Source organism: Sphaerodactylus townsendi, linkage group LG09, assembly GCF_021028975.2.
Source record: "Sphaerodactylus townsendi isolate TG3544 linkage group LG09, MPM_Stown_v2.3, whole genome shotgun sequence".
Classification (NCBI taxonomy): domain Eukaryota; kingdom Metazoa; phylum Chordata; class Lepidosauria; order Squamata; family Sphaerodactylidae; genus Sphaerodactylus; species Sphaerodactylus townsendi.
The window spans coordinates 50,512,928-50,528,667 of NC_059433.1; the positions used below are offsets into that span (position 1 = coordinate 50,512,928).

General features: G+C 40.4%; 1 protein-coding gene across 3 annotated transcripts in view; it reads right to left on the reverse strand.

Annotated features, from left to right (window-relative positions):
• Positions 1-6,195: 6,195 nt before the first annotated feature.
• GAREM1 (GRB2 associated regulator of MAPK1 subtype 1) overlaps positions 6,196-15,740 on the reverse strand; it is an 85,974-nt gene continuing 76,429 nt past the window's right edge. For all 3 annotated transcript variants that reach the window (XM_048507536.1, XM_048507538.1, XM_048507539.1), the window contains exon 6: positions 6,196-13,867. In XM_048507536.1, the coding sequence (XP_048363493.1) occupies positions 12,955-13,867 (913 nt within the window). In that variant the 3' untranslated portion in view covers positions 6,196-12,954. The remainder of the gene's footprint in view (positions 13,868-15,740) is intronic.

A 15,740-nucleotide genomic window follows, 5' to 3' on the forward strand; every position in this document is an offset into this window, starting at 1 on the left:
AAGGCTTGCTGCTAGACAACTATTAAATATGTTCTAAATTGCCAACCAGAATGGATGAGAAGGAGCCGAGACTGAAAAATATGTGTGTGGGGGGGAGGGGGGATTGGAAGTGGACAGAGGCTCCCTGGAGTTATTTTTCAGCATAGAGGCATCAACTTTGCATCACAGTTGCAGGTGACTCTCCTTAGAAGAATCCCAATTTTGATGAAGTTTGGTTCGGGGGTGGGGGGGAGCAGTTTTCCATTGCAAAACACTGAAAACTCCAATGGAAGATGGGGCACCCACTTTGGAGGCCCATAAAATTGGAACTCCTGAACCAAACTTCACCAGACTTGGGGGGTTTTCTAAGGAGAGTCACATGCAGCTATGCTATACATTTGGTGCCTCTACCTTGAAATACAGCCTCCAAGATCCTTTGAAAAAAGTCCTCATAGATTTTAATAGTTGAAGTTTTTTTTTATTTTGGTGTTAAAAAACCCCCCACAATTTACCAGTGTGGGCATTTGGCTTTTTCAGCTTTACCAAAACCCGATTCTGAAAAATGCCTCTAGATATCAAACATAAAATAGTTTTTTAAAGTATTTGTGGCTATGAGCAGACAGTGCTGAAGATGTGCTATCTCCTATTAAAAAATGAAACACATTTGTGGCATTTTATTTACCCTGAAAGTCTCATTATGCATTTATCTAAAAATATGGAATTAGTAAGTTGCCATTCAATTTCTTGGTCAATGTCATTACACTTATAGCTGTTCTTTCTTTTCATTATATCTTCAGTTAATAGTCCTGCATATGTCTTCTCCCATCCTCCCAAAGGTGAAGCAATATAGTGAGCTGTGTTTCAAGCTACCCACAGCTGCTCCATGAAAATTAATACTAAATTACAATTTTTGATGAAGATGTTTAGTTCCATTTTGTGAAACATAAAAAACACTCAAGTACAACAGACAATTGTACACTTATGACATTTATGGTATTAATATTACTTTGAGTATTGCAGTTCTGTCCCTAAGGGTCAAAAGCCCTTTTGATTAGAACTCATAACTCCGAAGTGACTACTTTGTATAGGACAAGCTAGAGATGACAGTGGGATCTCCATGAACCAATGTCCCCATTTCTAAAAGGAAATAGTGACCCAACTGCCCATGATCTTTGATGACAAATGGGACGGCAAGATTTAACCCTCCCTCCACCCCAGAAGAGTCTGGCAATTTAAATGGACTTGTCTACTCAGGCCTGTAATTGTCACTATATCCTGTCTTAATATGAAAGATTGGAAGGGAGATTAGTTGAGCTATGGGTAGATTTTGTTCCATAAGAAAAATGAGTTCTTATATAGGGCATACACAGCACAGTCATTCTGAGTGTGAAAGTTACAGAAGGGCACCTCAAGGTCCAATCCACTCAGTTTGGGAAAAAAGTAAATGACAAGTGGGAACCTGCAGAGGCATATCTACAGAAAGTAGCACCTGTGGCAAACATCCAACCCCCATCTTTTAGCTAATTTACAAACAGGGAAGCCCTTGGCAACACTGGGCTAACCCCATCTTCCATGCTCAAAGGTCTTCCAATCTGGAGCCCAGGAGCCTGACTCAGTAATCCCAGCTAACAGCCAACCCTGAAGCCTTGGCTGTCCGCTTCCTCAACCCCCTAAGGCAGAGACTGCCCTGCCTACTTTTATGCCTGCTAGCCCAATGCTCTTATTTCCAACGTCCATTTTGTGGGCAAGAAGGCAGGCTTGGACAGCTGCAGGAGAGAAACGATCTGTTCAGCACCTACATCCAGTGCCACATCCCTTTTCTCACCTCCCAAACTGATGGTGCTTGGCTGCGAGGAAGAGGAATTTGTGGATGCTCTGAGGCACTACAGGGAGTCATGGGGGCCACCTGGAAGAGCTACAAACAGTGGGGAGAGGAGCAGATAAACAAGAGCCCAACAACAAAGGAATTTTGTAGCACTTTTACAAACATGTGTTTAACACAATATTAAGTTTTTGGGAATCAAAGGCCACTTGGTCAGCTGAAACTGCACCCAAAGGAAGCTAGCTGACTCACCAAGGGTTTGAGCACAATGCATTCATTATGCCACAAGGCTCTGCTGTTCTGGATACAGCTGACTTGCCCAGAGGCATGCAGCCTATAGGGACAAGGGGCACCCATGTCCCCAGGTGCATGCCTTTTGGTCACGTGGACGGCACCAGGCACTCCCCCACAACCAAAAGGCATGTGCCCCAGCCATACGCCACTGAACCCCACCCCTCGCCTTCCCAGGCCCTGCCAGCCTGCACGGAGGCTGGGGGCAGGGCTCGGAGGTGAGCGCCCCCCATGGCCCCACTCCTGAGAGCTGGGGGGCACGTAGGGTGCGCTTGGAGAAGGGGATGTCTTCAGGTGCCATTTCCCTCGATATGCCTTTGAACTTACGCCTCTGAGCTTTATGACCCAGGACTGGATTCACTGTGACAGAAGATTTCCTGAATTAGAGTCTACCGTAAAAGGCGTTGCTCACTTTGTATACATAAGAAGCACCTTTCTAAATTGGATTCCTGGTCCATCCAGTCCCACATCCTGTCTCACACAGTGCCAAACAGTTGCACCATGGAAGGCCAACAAACAGGGTATAGAGGCCAAGAATACCTCCTGATATTGCCTTCTATTTATTTAGAGGTAAACTGCTTCTTAACATGGAAGTTCTATTCAAACACACGCTTTTCAGTACCTACATATCAATATTACATATGCACACATCATTATGTGTGTCCACATAATATAGCTAGAGGTGGCACTTTTAAAGTAATAAACATGCTGCAAAGTGAGGGCAAAGGATAGAGAGGACAAGGCCAACTACAAACTGCAACCACTATCTACAACAAATTATACCACGTTGGCGTCACAAAATTGGGACCCTCAGTAGTGCTGAATCAGGAAAGCAGGTGATCATGTCCCTTCTCTTCATGCTGAGGATTGTCCTTCATCTCCCTCCTAATCCTGTTAGCTATGGGCCACCCTCAAGACAGGCTTGACAGGCACTGGCCAGGGTTCCCTCCCAGCTTCAGACAAGCCATAGGCCCCCTCACCCCTGCACCTTATCAAATGCATCCCCCCCCACTGCTGACAATGTCTGCCTGTCCTCAAGCTGCCAGTGTGCGTGTACACAAAGCCTGACAATCAAAAGACAGCAAAGGACTTTTGAGAACTATCTTTCACAGCTACCCAAATGGACCAAGTGAGGGGGAACATGGCAGAAAAGGGCACATGAAGCCAGTGTGCCTGGGTCAACATATGACGCATAAAGGGAAGTGGAGAAAGAGGCAAGAGAGAGAGAGAGAGGGACTCAGGGTGGCCTACTACATTCTGAGGAATTCCCGGAGGGGTGGTGGTGGCGGCAACCTGTGCCTGCAGAGTTGGAAGCAAAGACAAGCTCTGACCCCTCCACTGGGGCTAGGGGACACACAACTGCTGGGGACTTCCGCAAGAGCTCCAACAAGGGGAGATGACCAAACAGAAGAAACTGGGATCCCCTCCAATGCCAATGAGGAAACAGCTCCTGGGACTGCAGGACAGGGCCTTGCTGGGCAACCATGGGACTGCCATCCTGTTCAGAAATGTTGCAAAGGGGCAGACAGACAAGAGCCCTCCTCGCAGTTGCAGCTCTGCTCACTCTTCCCACTGCAATCCATCAACTGGCTCCAAGGTTGCCAGCTGGCCAACCGATGGAGTAGCTGAGCTTGCTGGCCACTGGACAGCATAGGCTCCTCTGGCTCAGCCTCTGTCCATGCATTCTTCCACAGGAGGGAGAGGAGGCACCTAAGCACATGCAGAACACTCGTCTAGTGCCTCCCTCAAGCAGCACCTGAGGCATCTGCATTGCCCTGCCCCACTCTAGATACACCAGTGCGAACCCTCAAGGAGTTTTGGGGAGGCATCTTATTTTCCCCTGCTCTTCCATTTCCTTTCTCTTTCTGTAAGACCCCATAGCATTCCCCCTTTTCCTGCTCCCTTCTCTCCAAGGGCTGCCAACCTCCAGGTGGGGTCTGGAGATCTCCTGGAATCATATTCTCCCAGCTACAGAGTACAGTTCCCCCTCAATGTTATCAACTCCAGGTTGGGAAATCTGGGAGTGGAGCCTTGAGAGGGTGAGTGGGGAGAGAAACAGCTTCAGCAAGAAGTCCACCTTCCAAGCAGCCAGTTTCTCCAGGGCTCTAGCCCCACCTTGAGGCTGGCAACCCTAGCTCCCCTGGAGGAAATGGCTACTTTGGAGGGTGAACTCCATGGCTTTATACACCTCTGAGGCCTCTCTCATCCTCAAACCCCAGCCTTCCCAGACTCTACCTGCCCAAATCTCTGGGTATTTCCTGACCTGGATTTGGCAACACTATCTCTTTCCCACCCACAGCCAGCCTACCTTTATCTACCCCATGTCTTCAGTTTCCCTTCCCATCCTAGCAGCCTCTCTAGAAAAACTGTGACCCAGTTGTGAGGTGCTTCCTACTGGGCCTCTCGCATGGTCAGAAACCATCAAGGACTTCATATTATTTCCTCTTTTCCTCCTCCTGTCAATCACCATATCCTCTCCTCTTTCCCTGCTTCATTCTCACCTTCTCAACCATTCACCAACCTACTTTATCTGCATCCCATTTTCAGATGTATTTATTATTTACTTCATTTATAACCTACTATTCACATTGGGGACCAAATCAGCTGACATTATCGTCCTTTCCATTTTTCTCTTCACAACCACCCCGAGACAGGTTAGGCTGAAAATATGTAACTGGTTCAAATTCACTCAGCAAGCTTCCCAGCAAGATGGGAAATCAGGCCTGGGTCTCCCAGACCTACCCTGAAGCTCTTAGCTGCTACATCACACTGGCTGCTGTTGAATAGTAGCAAACAGTCAGACCTAATTGAGTTATGCAAGTCGTGTGGCATCAAATCACCCAGGGGCAGAGTTGCCAACTCTGGATTTGGGAATACTTGGGAGATTTGAGGGCACAGTCTGGGTAAGTGGCATTTGAGGAAAGGAGAGACCTTGGTAGAATATAATGCCATTCAGTCCACCTTCCAAAGCAGCAGTTTTCTTCGTAAGTTGATTAAATGCTAAAATAAGTTCCAAATAAATAAATAAGCATTTTATGTAGTCTGGAGATCATCTGTAATTCCTGCCTGGAGATCTTCCAGAATTATAACTGAATTCCAGACAACAGAGACCTGTGCCTCTGGAGAAAATGACTACTTTGGAGGATGGAGTCTAATGGCCTTATATTTGGCTGAGGTCTCTCCTTTCCACAATCTCTGCCTTCCTCCTACTGGATCACAAAATCTCCAGGAACTTCCCAACCTGGAGTTGGCAATTCTTATCATCCAGGCAAGTGTATATGGATAAACTCTGAGTTGACTAGAACAGTTTTGAAAGATATGATAAAATATGTGAGATTGGACTCTTTGTCAGCGTTTTTTACTCACAGAAGAACTGGCTTTACATCCTGCTGTAGAGCATTTTCTGGGAAAAGACAAAGTAAATCCAAAGGCGTTGTTCTGTATGTACCTCCTTTTTGCATGACAATTACTACAGAGCTTACCTGCTGCAGCCTCATAAAACCACTTTCAGAATGATTGTTTGGGAACTTACATTCAAGGTCTTGCACAATAGTTTTTAACTGTTTTCTTCCTCCTTGTGGTTCCTCTGATCGAACAAGTAGTCAACAAAATGCCTTACATACAAAGCTCACATCTTTATTCTTTTGTATTCTACTACTGAAAAGTTTCAACTTCAATCATAGAACGCATTTGAAAATTTCTGATATATTGACAAACTGTAGAAAGATAGCATGCAATTGGCTTTGTGGTTGGCAAACTCTAGATAAAGTTAGCTAAGCTTAGAATCATTGCTAATGTATTGCTTACTAGGAAAGAGTGGGTGAAGTTCAAGTGAGTGAGATGAGGAAATATACAATCTCCTTACCATCATTACTAGCACTAAGTTTATGCCTGGGGATTAATGGAAATCTAAAAGATGTGTCGGAATTCACAAAACTAGACATTGTAAATACATGCCAATTCACTATGCTTAATTTTTTTAAAACCTGCCCATCGTTTTATTTCAGTTGCTTGTGACTGAATACTCTATGTCCCTATTTTGTGTTTATTTTAAACTATCCATTTAACTTTTAACAAAATAATTGAACTATACACATGTAAAATATCATGAAAATAATATTTTAATGTACAGTTATATAATTACAATGAATCATGGACATTTTTCATGTACATTATAGAGTTATTTATTTGACCTTGTTTAAATAAATGTTCCCCATCCCTATTTTAGAGATGTTCGAACTAGCACATAGACTTTCACACACACATATTTAGTTTTAACAATAGAATATTCACTGAACCAGTAAGTTGGAGGTTGTTCTGAAATATTTCTTTTATATATGAAAACCAGCGAAACCCAAAAATTGTTTAGACACAAGCAGAATATAGGAATAACATATCTAAAATGTTGCCAGTTTAACACTTTATTTACTTCTGGATTTGAAACTGTTTTGAGATAAAAAGATTCTTCCCACCCACCCCACCCCACCCCACCTATAAACTAGGCTTGAAGACAATTTTTACAATCCAGAAATTAATGCAAGGCAATATCACTTTTTTATTTCCATTTTCTATTTGAATCATCTTATGAAATGATTGTTTCAATGAAAGGTAATCTCATAATTCAATTTCAAAAATATTATTATTTAAACTGGAAGTTGATATCCAAATTGCAACTGCCCAAAATATAATACTAATGGTGGTAAGAAAGAAAAGATCCATATGCGCCAATCTGTCTATGTAGGCAATAGCACCATATTGTTATATACTCTTTGAAAATGTCTGTCCTTCACAATTGAATTGAGCTCGATTCATGCAACTCAGCCATTTGCTAGCACCAAGTTACAGCTTGTTCCATATTTCTAAATGGCAGTCTGCTCACCTCTAATTCCCCAGAGGCCACACACATTTTGTATTTAGATGCAGAATTAAAGTTTGAGTTGGTTTCTCTCAAGTTGCTTACCAACTATTGGGCTGGTGTAGGCAAAGCAAAAGTTTTTATGGCCTGGGCAACCTCAGGTCTGACAAATATAGATATTCTCAGCCCAGTTCTGAAGGTCCTATTTCCAGCAGGCATGCCAATAATATGAATCAAGTGAGACAGGAACCTACATCCCTTTAGGACGTCACCTGCCCTAGCATGTTTAGCTAACATCTATTAAACTCCCACCTGTATCTGAAGCAAATTGCTTGCATTAATAGAGTTTAAATTGGTAGGGAACCAAAGATTTCCATGGGAGAAATTTTTTGGACTAAGTATTTCACCTTTGAAAGAGGGTTTATAGACTTTAAACTGATCCATATTATCTACATCAAATGAAGGTGTCCCATTTTAAAACAGAAGTACATAATTATCGTAATGTAGTTATGACAAAGTAAAATAAATCTAGTCTAACTCACAATAGTTTTGCTGTAAACACAGCTTTTAAAAGTGCATGTACCTTAAGTAATTGAGTACTCTAAAGCTTTAAATTTTTATCACTAACAGTCTGATTGACTACATGCTTACTTGGGAGAAAGTCCAGTTCAATGGGGCAGCCTGCATGTATAAAAGAAATCAAGTAGTACCATAGAAATATATGAATACTTTGGTAAATCCAAGACAGTATCAAGGAATAGCTACTGATACATTATGCTGCAACTAATTTCTCCTTACTTCTCCTGAAATACTTGAAATCTTATTGATAAAGTATTTTATTTGTTATATATTTTGTGTCTTTGTTATATTTTGTTCATGTGCATGCTGCTGCACATGAAGGGATTCCATAGCAAGAATGACAGGCACACGTCCATTGCACCGTTCCACAAAGGAAAAATTATGCTACTTCAACTTTCAGCCACCACTTCAATCTTGATCCTTTATCCAACATGCATTTAAGATTAGATGCTGTTTCATGAGAACATGTACAGAAGTTGTAGTAATATTTGTTGCAGTATTTAGTAGTATACTACAGCTTTTGTAGCATTTCATAGGAAAAGCACAGGGAAACTGCTGCCAAGTTTTCTGGGCTCTTCTCTTTATTCTGAGTGTTACTTGCATACCATCATGGAAAAAATCCAGTAATTAGTTTTAGTTCAACAACAAGGCTGACCTTGAACATACTGGACTAAGGTGGGACAGTGGAAACTGCACAGGAGGTCTTTTTTTACATGGAGAGGTTTTGATGGATCACCTCTCCCACCATTAGTCATCCAATAGATAATCATAAGAAATTTCATTTTGACAGACTGGAATGGGAGTTCCTATTTCAAACTTTAAAAATCTTTGGAACAGATGGTCTTTTCTTAGGAATAATAAGAACTATTTACTCACATCTACATGTTTGTCTGCAAGTAAATGGAATATTATCTGTTAGCCTCTAATTGTTTTAAGGCAACATAAGGTATGCTCCTGTCTGCATTAAATATCAAGCCATTTACAGTAAAGATTAGGGAATATAGAGAAAAACACTTTGTCTGGGCAGAGTGGATTTTTAAAATAAGCCTCTTTGCAACACTATCATGTTATCTTTAGCTGATTTTAAACCATCATCAAGATTTTACAAATTATTCAGTGTTTGAGTAGAAAGTATCTATCTAAAGAAGTGACCTCTGACATAGATTTGAAAATCCTAGCAAACAGCAGCTGTCTAGCTATTGTACCATGTCACTACAATGGGCGGCAGACTGATTCTCAATACATTGGCTTAGTTCAGATGTCACACCAAACACTGGCTTATACTAACCATAGTTTGGAATGTGAACCATATGCTAAGCTTGCAAAATGTATCCCTGTCAAATGCTAATTTAAAAACTACTGTTTTGGCTTTGTGCTTCAGCTTTCAGGTTTGCAAGTATAGGAAAAGAGATTTCACTGAAACGTTAGGAAGAACTTCCTGGCGGTAAGGATTATTCAACAGTGGAATATGTTGCTTCAGAGGGTGGTGAAGTCTCCTTTAGAGGTTTTTAAACTGAGGCAGAATGGCCATCTGTCAAGGGTGCTTTGATTGCGTATTCCTACATGGCAGGAAGTTGGACTTGATAGCCCTCATGCTCTCTTCCAACTCTACAGTTCTATGATTCTGAGTCTGTTCCTGCTTTCAAGTCACAGAAGCTTCTGAAAATAGAGTGATGGCTGTAATTAAAGGTTTGTCAATTTCAATACTAGGCCAAGCTACAGTAAATATAGCCATGGTTTCCTATTCTGGTTTGTCCATTAATTGCAAACCATGGTTTGTCAGCTTTGATGGGATACCTAATCGTAGTTAGGCATGAGTTAAAAATGTGGTCTGGTACAGACAGGAATTTTTTTCTCTACACAGGCTCAGCCAGTCCTTGGCTACATATATGTTTTTGATCACACTAGAAGAAAAGGAGATTAGCGTAAGGGTAAAAACCCACTGCTCCAAGGCAACATACAACCAATAGCAATTTCTGGGCTGGATCCCATGGAAAAGCTCATGCAAGGAGCTGGCAAAAATCTTTCTCAGCGTTCTCTGTGTTGCTGCTTTCCTCCCAAACTCTCTCAGTGGTTCTGGAAATCTTAGTGAATAAAATGACCATATTATAAGGGGCTTCAGTGAGAGTGAATTAGGTGAGGTCTCCTTCTCCAAGGATTCAATCCTTTGTGATCAATCACGGGCACTTTTGCTAAACATTGTAATGATAGACATTTCTAGGATTATCTGACTACCACCCAATCATATTGGATTTTCCTTCAAGTATGCGCCTAATGGCAGCTCTGGATTACGTATATAGAAACTATTGGGTAAACAAACACTCAGCTTCCAAATTAACATGTATGGAATCAGGGTGCAAAATAATAGTTACATGCATATGACTAAGACTCTATAAAAAGTCATGCCATCTATAATCCTCTGCTAATGTTCAGCATTTTATTTCTGCATACGGCCTTCTGCGAGCCTTCTAAATAAATCTTGTATTTCATTTTCTTTAGTTATTCTTGGGCATAATAATGAAAAGATTATATTAAAACAACATTGCAACAAAGTCACAGATAGAAATTAGATCTGATTACTCTTGTCTTACGTGTAAACATGAAATCTTTTATCCTGGCTGTTTAACCGTAAAAAGAAAAGTGGAATTTGTAGCGATGTGTTACTCTCCTCAACCAAAACTTCATTATATTTGCTGTATACAACTAGATAAATATACTATGCATGACATGACGCAAACCAGCTAGCCCACAGTTCTTAAATAGTCAGATGCAGGTCCTAAGTATCAGCAGCCTAGCAGTCCTGTCAAGAGTCACACTATTCTAAATCCATGGGATTACAAGGGTATAACTCTGTTTTATAACAGTCTTCTTCAAGAACATGAATCCTGTCTTACAACTAGGGAATGCCCTCCCTGTAATCATACGTTCTTCAGTGTCCAGTTTTTAAGAAAATGCCTAGGCAAACATCAGTTGTTAACTTAACAACTGATGTTTGCCTGGGCATTTTCTTAATGTTTGTTTTGATCACTGGGTTGTCACTGGTGAATCTGCTGACTACCACTCTTTATGATTGCTTTTTAAAAACTGTTTTTATTGCTGTATTTGATAGAATAACTGCAGTGGTAGATAAATCATTCTATTGCTGTTGGATTTGCTTTGCTTTTACTTTCTAAAGTCTATTATTGTTTATGGATCTGTTTTATTGTGTTTTAGCTGTATTTTATTATTGCTGAAAACATGAATTTGTAAGTTGAAAAGTGCAGGACACAATTATATTTAAAATAGGTGCCTCAGTCTTCTCTTACCTGAATAAAAAAATGAATATCTCCCAAATTTTAGGTTAGCCTTTATATTTACTGATTACATTTAAATGAAATTAACAACAGCAAAGCAGTTGGAACTAATTCTAGAATTAGTGCACTATGGTATCATCTCCTGCAATGCAGACCACTTGTGCATATTACACCGAACACAAAGGAATACTGATTCTTATTCATTATTTTGACTTTGGCAGCAAAAGCAAAGTATCACAAACGTTGTTCAGAATACACAAAGTTACCTGCCAAGTGGCTGCAAAAACAATTACACTCAGATTGTTGCCTGTTTTCTACTGATGATGAATTTTCCAAAACAAACTCTTTAAAATAGTATGTTTATAACTGATGGATTACATCCAGATTAAATTTTCCAGTGGCAGAACTGAACTTTCATGCCTCCAGCTGCAGCCCACTGATCTTCATAAAATGTTTCTCCTGAAGAATAGGGGGCCCTGAGGATTTACACTGGGGGGGGGGGGGGGGAATTGGTAGAAATTGCAGATTCAGTCTGGATCCAACCTCTTATCTTCATTTTTAACTCTATGAGACACAGGAACATTTACTTTCAGTATCCTTTGTATGCTGTGAAATAAAACTCTTGAGTGAATGGATCTACCAGCTTTGAACATAGCAATTTCTAGGGTGTTCGCAACAAAATCATAATAAATCAAATTTATTTATTTATGAATGAAGGAATTCTATTTATACCCCTCATACTAGTGTCTCTAGGCAGTTTACAAAGGTTAAACAAATTAAAATCACAATAAAATTTAAAAAATGGAATTTTGTAGTAAGAAGGAAGTGGATTGATAGGACAATCAATCACACCATATATATCAATCATACCATATAACTCCACATTCAAATTTTAGGGAAAAGGAGCAAGCAAAAGATCTTATTCTTAGCCCCACCCCCACCCCACACACAAAGTGGTAATGACTGACAAGACTAAGGAAGTTCCAGGGAATAGAACATATGGTGCGACCAAGGCAACAGCAGCTCACAAAGTGGTGAATCAGTGCTCAATTTATGGGAAGCATAGTAGAGAACTTCTTAGCTAAATGTATAAGCTTCACTCCTTTTCTGATCTTCCATGATTCCTAAAACTACTAGTCTTCAGGTAGTAAGGTTGACAAACTTCAGGTGGAGGTGGGAGATCTACAGATCTCCAGGAGACAGAGATCAGTTCACCTGGAGAAAATGGCTGCTTTGGAAGGTGGAGTCTATGGCATTATCCCCCACCAAAGTCTCTCCTTTTCCCAGACTCCACCCTCCTCTGGCTCCACCCCCAAAATCTGAAGATATTTCTCAACCTGGAGCTGGCAACCCTATCAGTAGGTCATTCAAGAGCAGGGACTCATGCAGGTTTTCTCACCTCCAACAACTCTACAAGAAACAAAGTTCTCTTCCAAGTAAGCAGTGAGTGATACGGTGAAGTTGTTTTCTCTAAGAAAAATCTGCAGTACCTGGAGGTCGCATGAAACTAATCTAATTAGTATTTTTATTTTGCTTCATGAACTTTTAATAGGAGTAAGGGCTCAAGTCGCCACACATTACATAATATGGAATCTTACCCCAAGAAACCTTCGTTTAAATGAGTTGCCAAAAAAGATTTCATACCTGTGCATTCTACAGGTGACATTTCAAGAAAACAGCTAGGAAAACTGATAGAAGGGGAAGTTAACATTTTCCATTAGATAAAGCAATATTGAAGGCAAGGTACGTGAGCCTTCAGAATAAAAATCCCAGAGGAAATACATTTATTGATAATAACACAGAATTAAACTGATCTCTGTGCTGCTCAGCGTTGCCTAATCAATAACAATAAATATATGATGTCTTAACAGACTATATAAGTACAAATTAAATTCCCTTTCATGCCCACATTTAGCAGCAGCTGAATGTTCAGGGATGCACAAGGCACGCCTTTATGATTCTACCATGTAGAAAAAGTCTGCTCACCACTTAAGGTATCTGCATAGTAAGATTTTTTTCTGCTACTATTTTCACACGCACATACACAACGTCTTTAGTGCAAAAAAAAAAAAAGGGAGACACTGTTAGCCCTGGCATTGCTAGCACATTTCTGAGTTTTGTTGAATGGTTTAGTACTACATTTTAGGCCGCCAGCCATTAATAAACTGCAGTATTTTCTTAACTTGTAGTTTGCTTAGCTTGAAGTCCTCAGAAAGGATCTCTTCATTGAGCTGAACAAGCAAGTTGCCATCAATCTTCTCAGTAACAAAAAGTGATACAACATCCTCTGGTAAGCCTATAAATCTCAATGATTTAGAAACTTCTTCTATAGAGAGACCACACAAATCTGTAGGGGGCTGCCAAGGAGAGCCATCACCGCAAGACCTTGGTGCCAGCTGAAGATGAAGAGGAGACGAGAAAGGATAGGAAATTGCAAATAAGTCCTGCCTGCCCTTTTTACTGAGATACTGATCTTCAGAAAGATCTGGTGAGCTTATAGGAGGCTCTTCTTCAGCACCATCTATTTTGAGAGGTAATGGACACAGGTCAAGGCCTGGCTTCTCATCCCCCAGTTTTGGTGCACGAGGAGGTAAGGCAGGGCATGACACAGACTGCAGTGTGCTACTTACTGCAACACTTTTCTCATCAGTGCACTCAATAGAGTAACTTGCAGACTTGGGGCAACTAGAAACAACACACCCCATCTCTGCCATGACTGGCAGTGTTCCCCCTGCAGGAAGTTCACATCTTTCGAAGTCAAATGTAAAAGGTGCTGGACAGTTTCTCTTTGGTGTGCCAGGAGTCTTCTGCCTTGGGTAACTATAACTCCTGCTTGGATCCAATAGAAAATCACTCCTATTAAGGTCTTCAGCTCCTCCAGAAAAATGATTTGGCCACGACAATCTGGAGGACAGGACATCAGTAGAGGGGCTTCCAAAAGGCAATTTGCTGCCGAGCTCTTTCGGGTCAGCTTTCACAGTGCCACCTGGATAGCAAGAAATAGGTGCACTTTCCATAGGATTTTCCATTCCTTCTTCTGCAGAAGCACTTTTTAATTTAAAAAAAGCAAAAAAAAGAGAATATAAAAGTGTTAGTGGTTAATTGTCATGTTAAGATTCTGCTATTTTGTCCATTATGCTAATATATTCCAAAGTGATGTTTATATGAAACTTAAGCAGAAATTTTTAGGCAGCAGAAATACCAACTTAGAAATCTGACTGGGTTATGGATGATATGAGAGGGCAAAATAACCTCCAGAACTTTTTTCAAGCAAAGTAGTTAACTTGATTGACTATGTCTCCAACTGAGCCCTTTGGGGGAGGGCGGTTAAAATATCGAATTAATGAATGAACTTGCATTTGATGGGCAAAGACATATGCAACATCATCTATAAAGCAACCCATCATGTTTTCCATCTCTATTTTTATGCTAAAAGACATTGCATTAGGGCAGAAAGATACAAAACTGGGGAAGAAAGAGACATAACTGAAGAAAGATACAAAACTGGTGTATGTGGGCTTTGAATTTTATGATGGGCCGTCTGGCACATTCAGGTACCTTATCTGAACATTGGCTTTTTAATCAATTAAATTTAAAATAAACTTGAATATTGCCAAAAATTCTATGAAGAACCTCTTAGAAATTAAAATATAAGGTTACTTAAGGCACAATCTTTCCCATGTGAATGTATGGCCCACAAATAGAGGGAACCTCCACAGGTCATATCAAAGCCCTGTTTTCCCTCCTCCTCAGCTCATGTTTAGGCTCAACACTTTGCCATTATGCGTACAGTCCTTGATTGAGTGGACTGGATTGGGCAAGCACAGCACTCCCATGCCCATGGTAGCCCTAAAGGCCTGAACATAAACATAAACTGGTTATTATGCTCTCTGGCAAAACCTTATCTCTGTGTGCCCACAAGGGAAAGGACTGCACTCCTAAAAGAGAAACATCCTCTTGTGTTACAATATTTTCTTTTTAATTCCCTATTTCATCAAGGTATCAGGATAAAAATAATCTACCCTTGAACCCACATTCCTACTAATTAGAGGTGGCTCCCACTGATCTAAGCTTTCTTTGTTAATCTATCATTTGAACAGACTGTGACTTCTGTCCTCCCTGGTTGAGCCCCTCTACTGCTGTATGTACCCAGAAAAAGTTAAAGGCTGCTTTTTCATATTTAAGTAAATTCCAAAGAAGATAAGAGAAATTTAGACACTAATTTTAAACTCCTCCTTAAAAATACTAATCAGCTTCCTCCCACTATGAAGTTTTCTCCACTACATTTTCCACTGGTAAGCAACTGGTCTTTTTGTTTTTTTGTACTTTGACCCTATCAACTAGTTTAAGACAGTCAGGTTGCCAATGCAATCCATGCCAACATACAAAGTTGACTGGAACCATCAACTGTTTCCAAAATATCTCCAGTATCATAAATTGTCACCTTTCATAACAGAAGTTTTTAGCTGGGGAAGAATTCCATGCAAAAGGTTACTGCTTTTGCAACACTTTCTATCATATTCTTTGACTTTACTACACCTACCAGTTATTGAAAGCCAGCTGCTTCCCAAGACAGCATCTGACGTTTGCTACAAGGTGGTAATTATTCTTTTGGAAGGTAAAAAAAAATCACTTATATGCTAGACAGGTTTTACCACATTTTATTGTGTCAATAAAGCTGTCAAGTTAAAGAACTCTGCATATTTGTCTAAGGGCATAGGAGAAAGAAACTGGGAAGATAAAGAATATTTTAACTGCAAAAACAAAACCCTGACTCAATCCAATTAACAGGCTATACATTTCAATACATACCTCCCTTGATACAAGAGTCTACGGTGACAGAGAATTTACTTGGAACTTATTGTTACATGTTTCTGTAATCTTCACATTCACATTATTAAAACAACGCTTGAATTACACA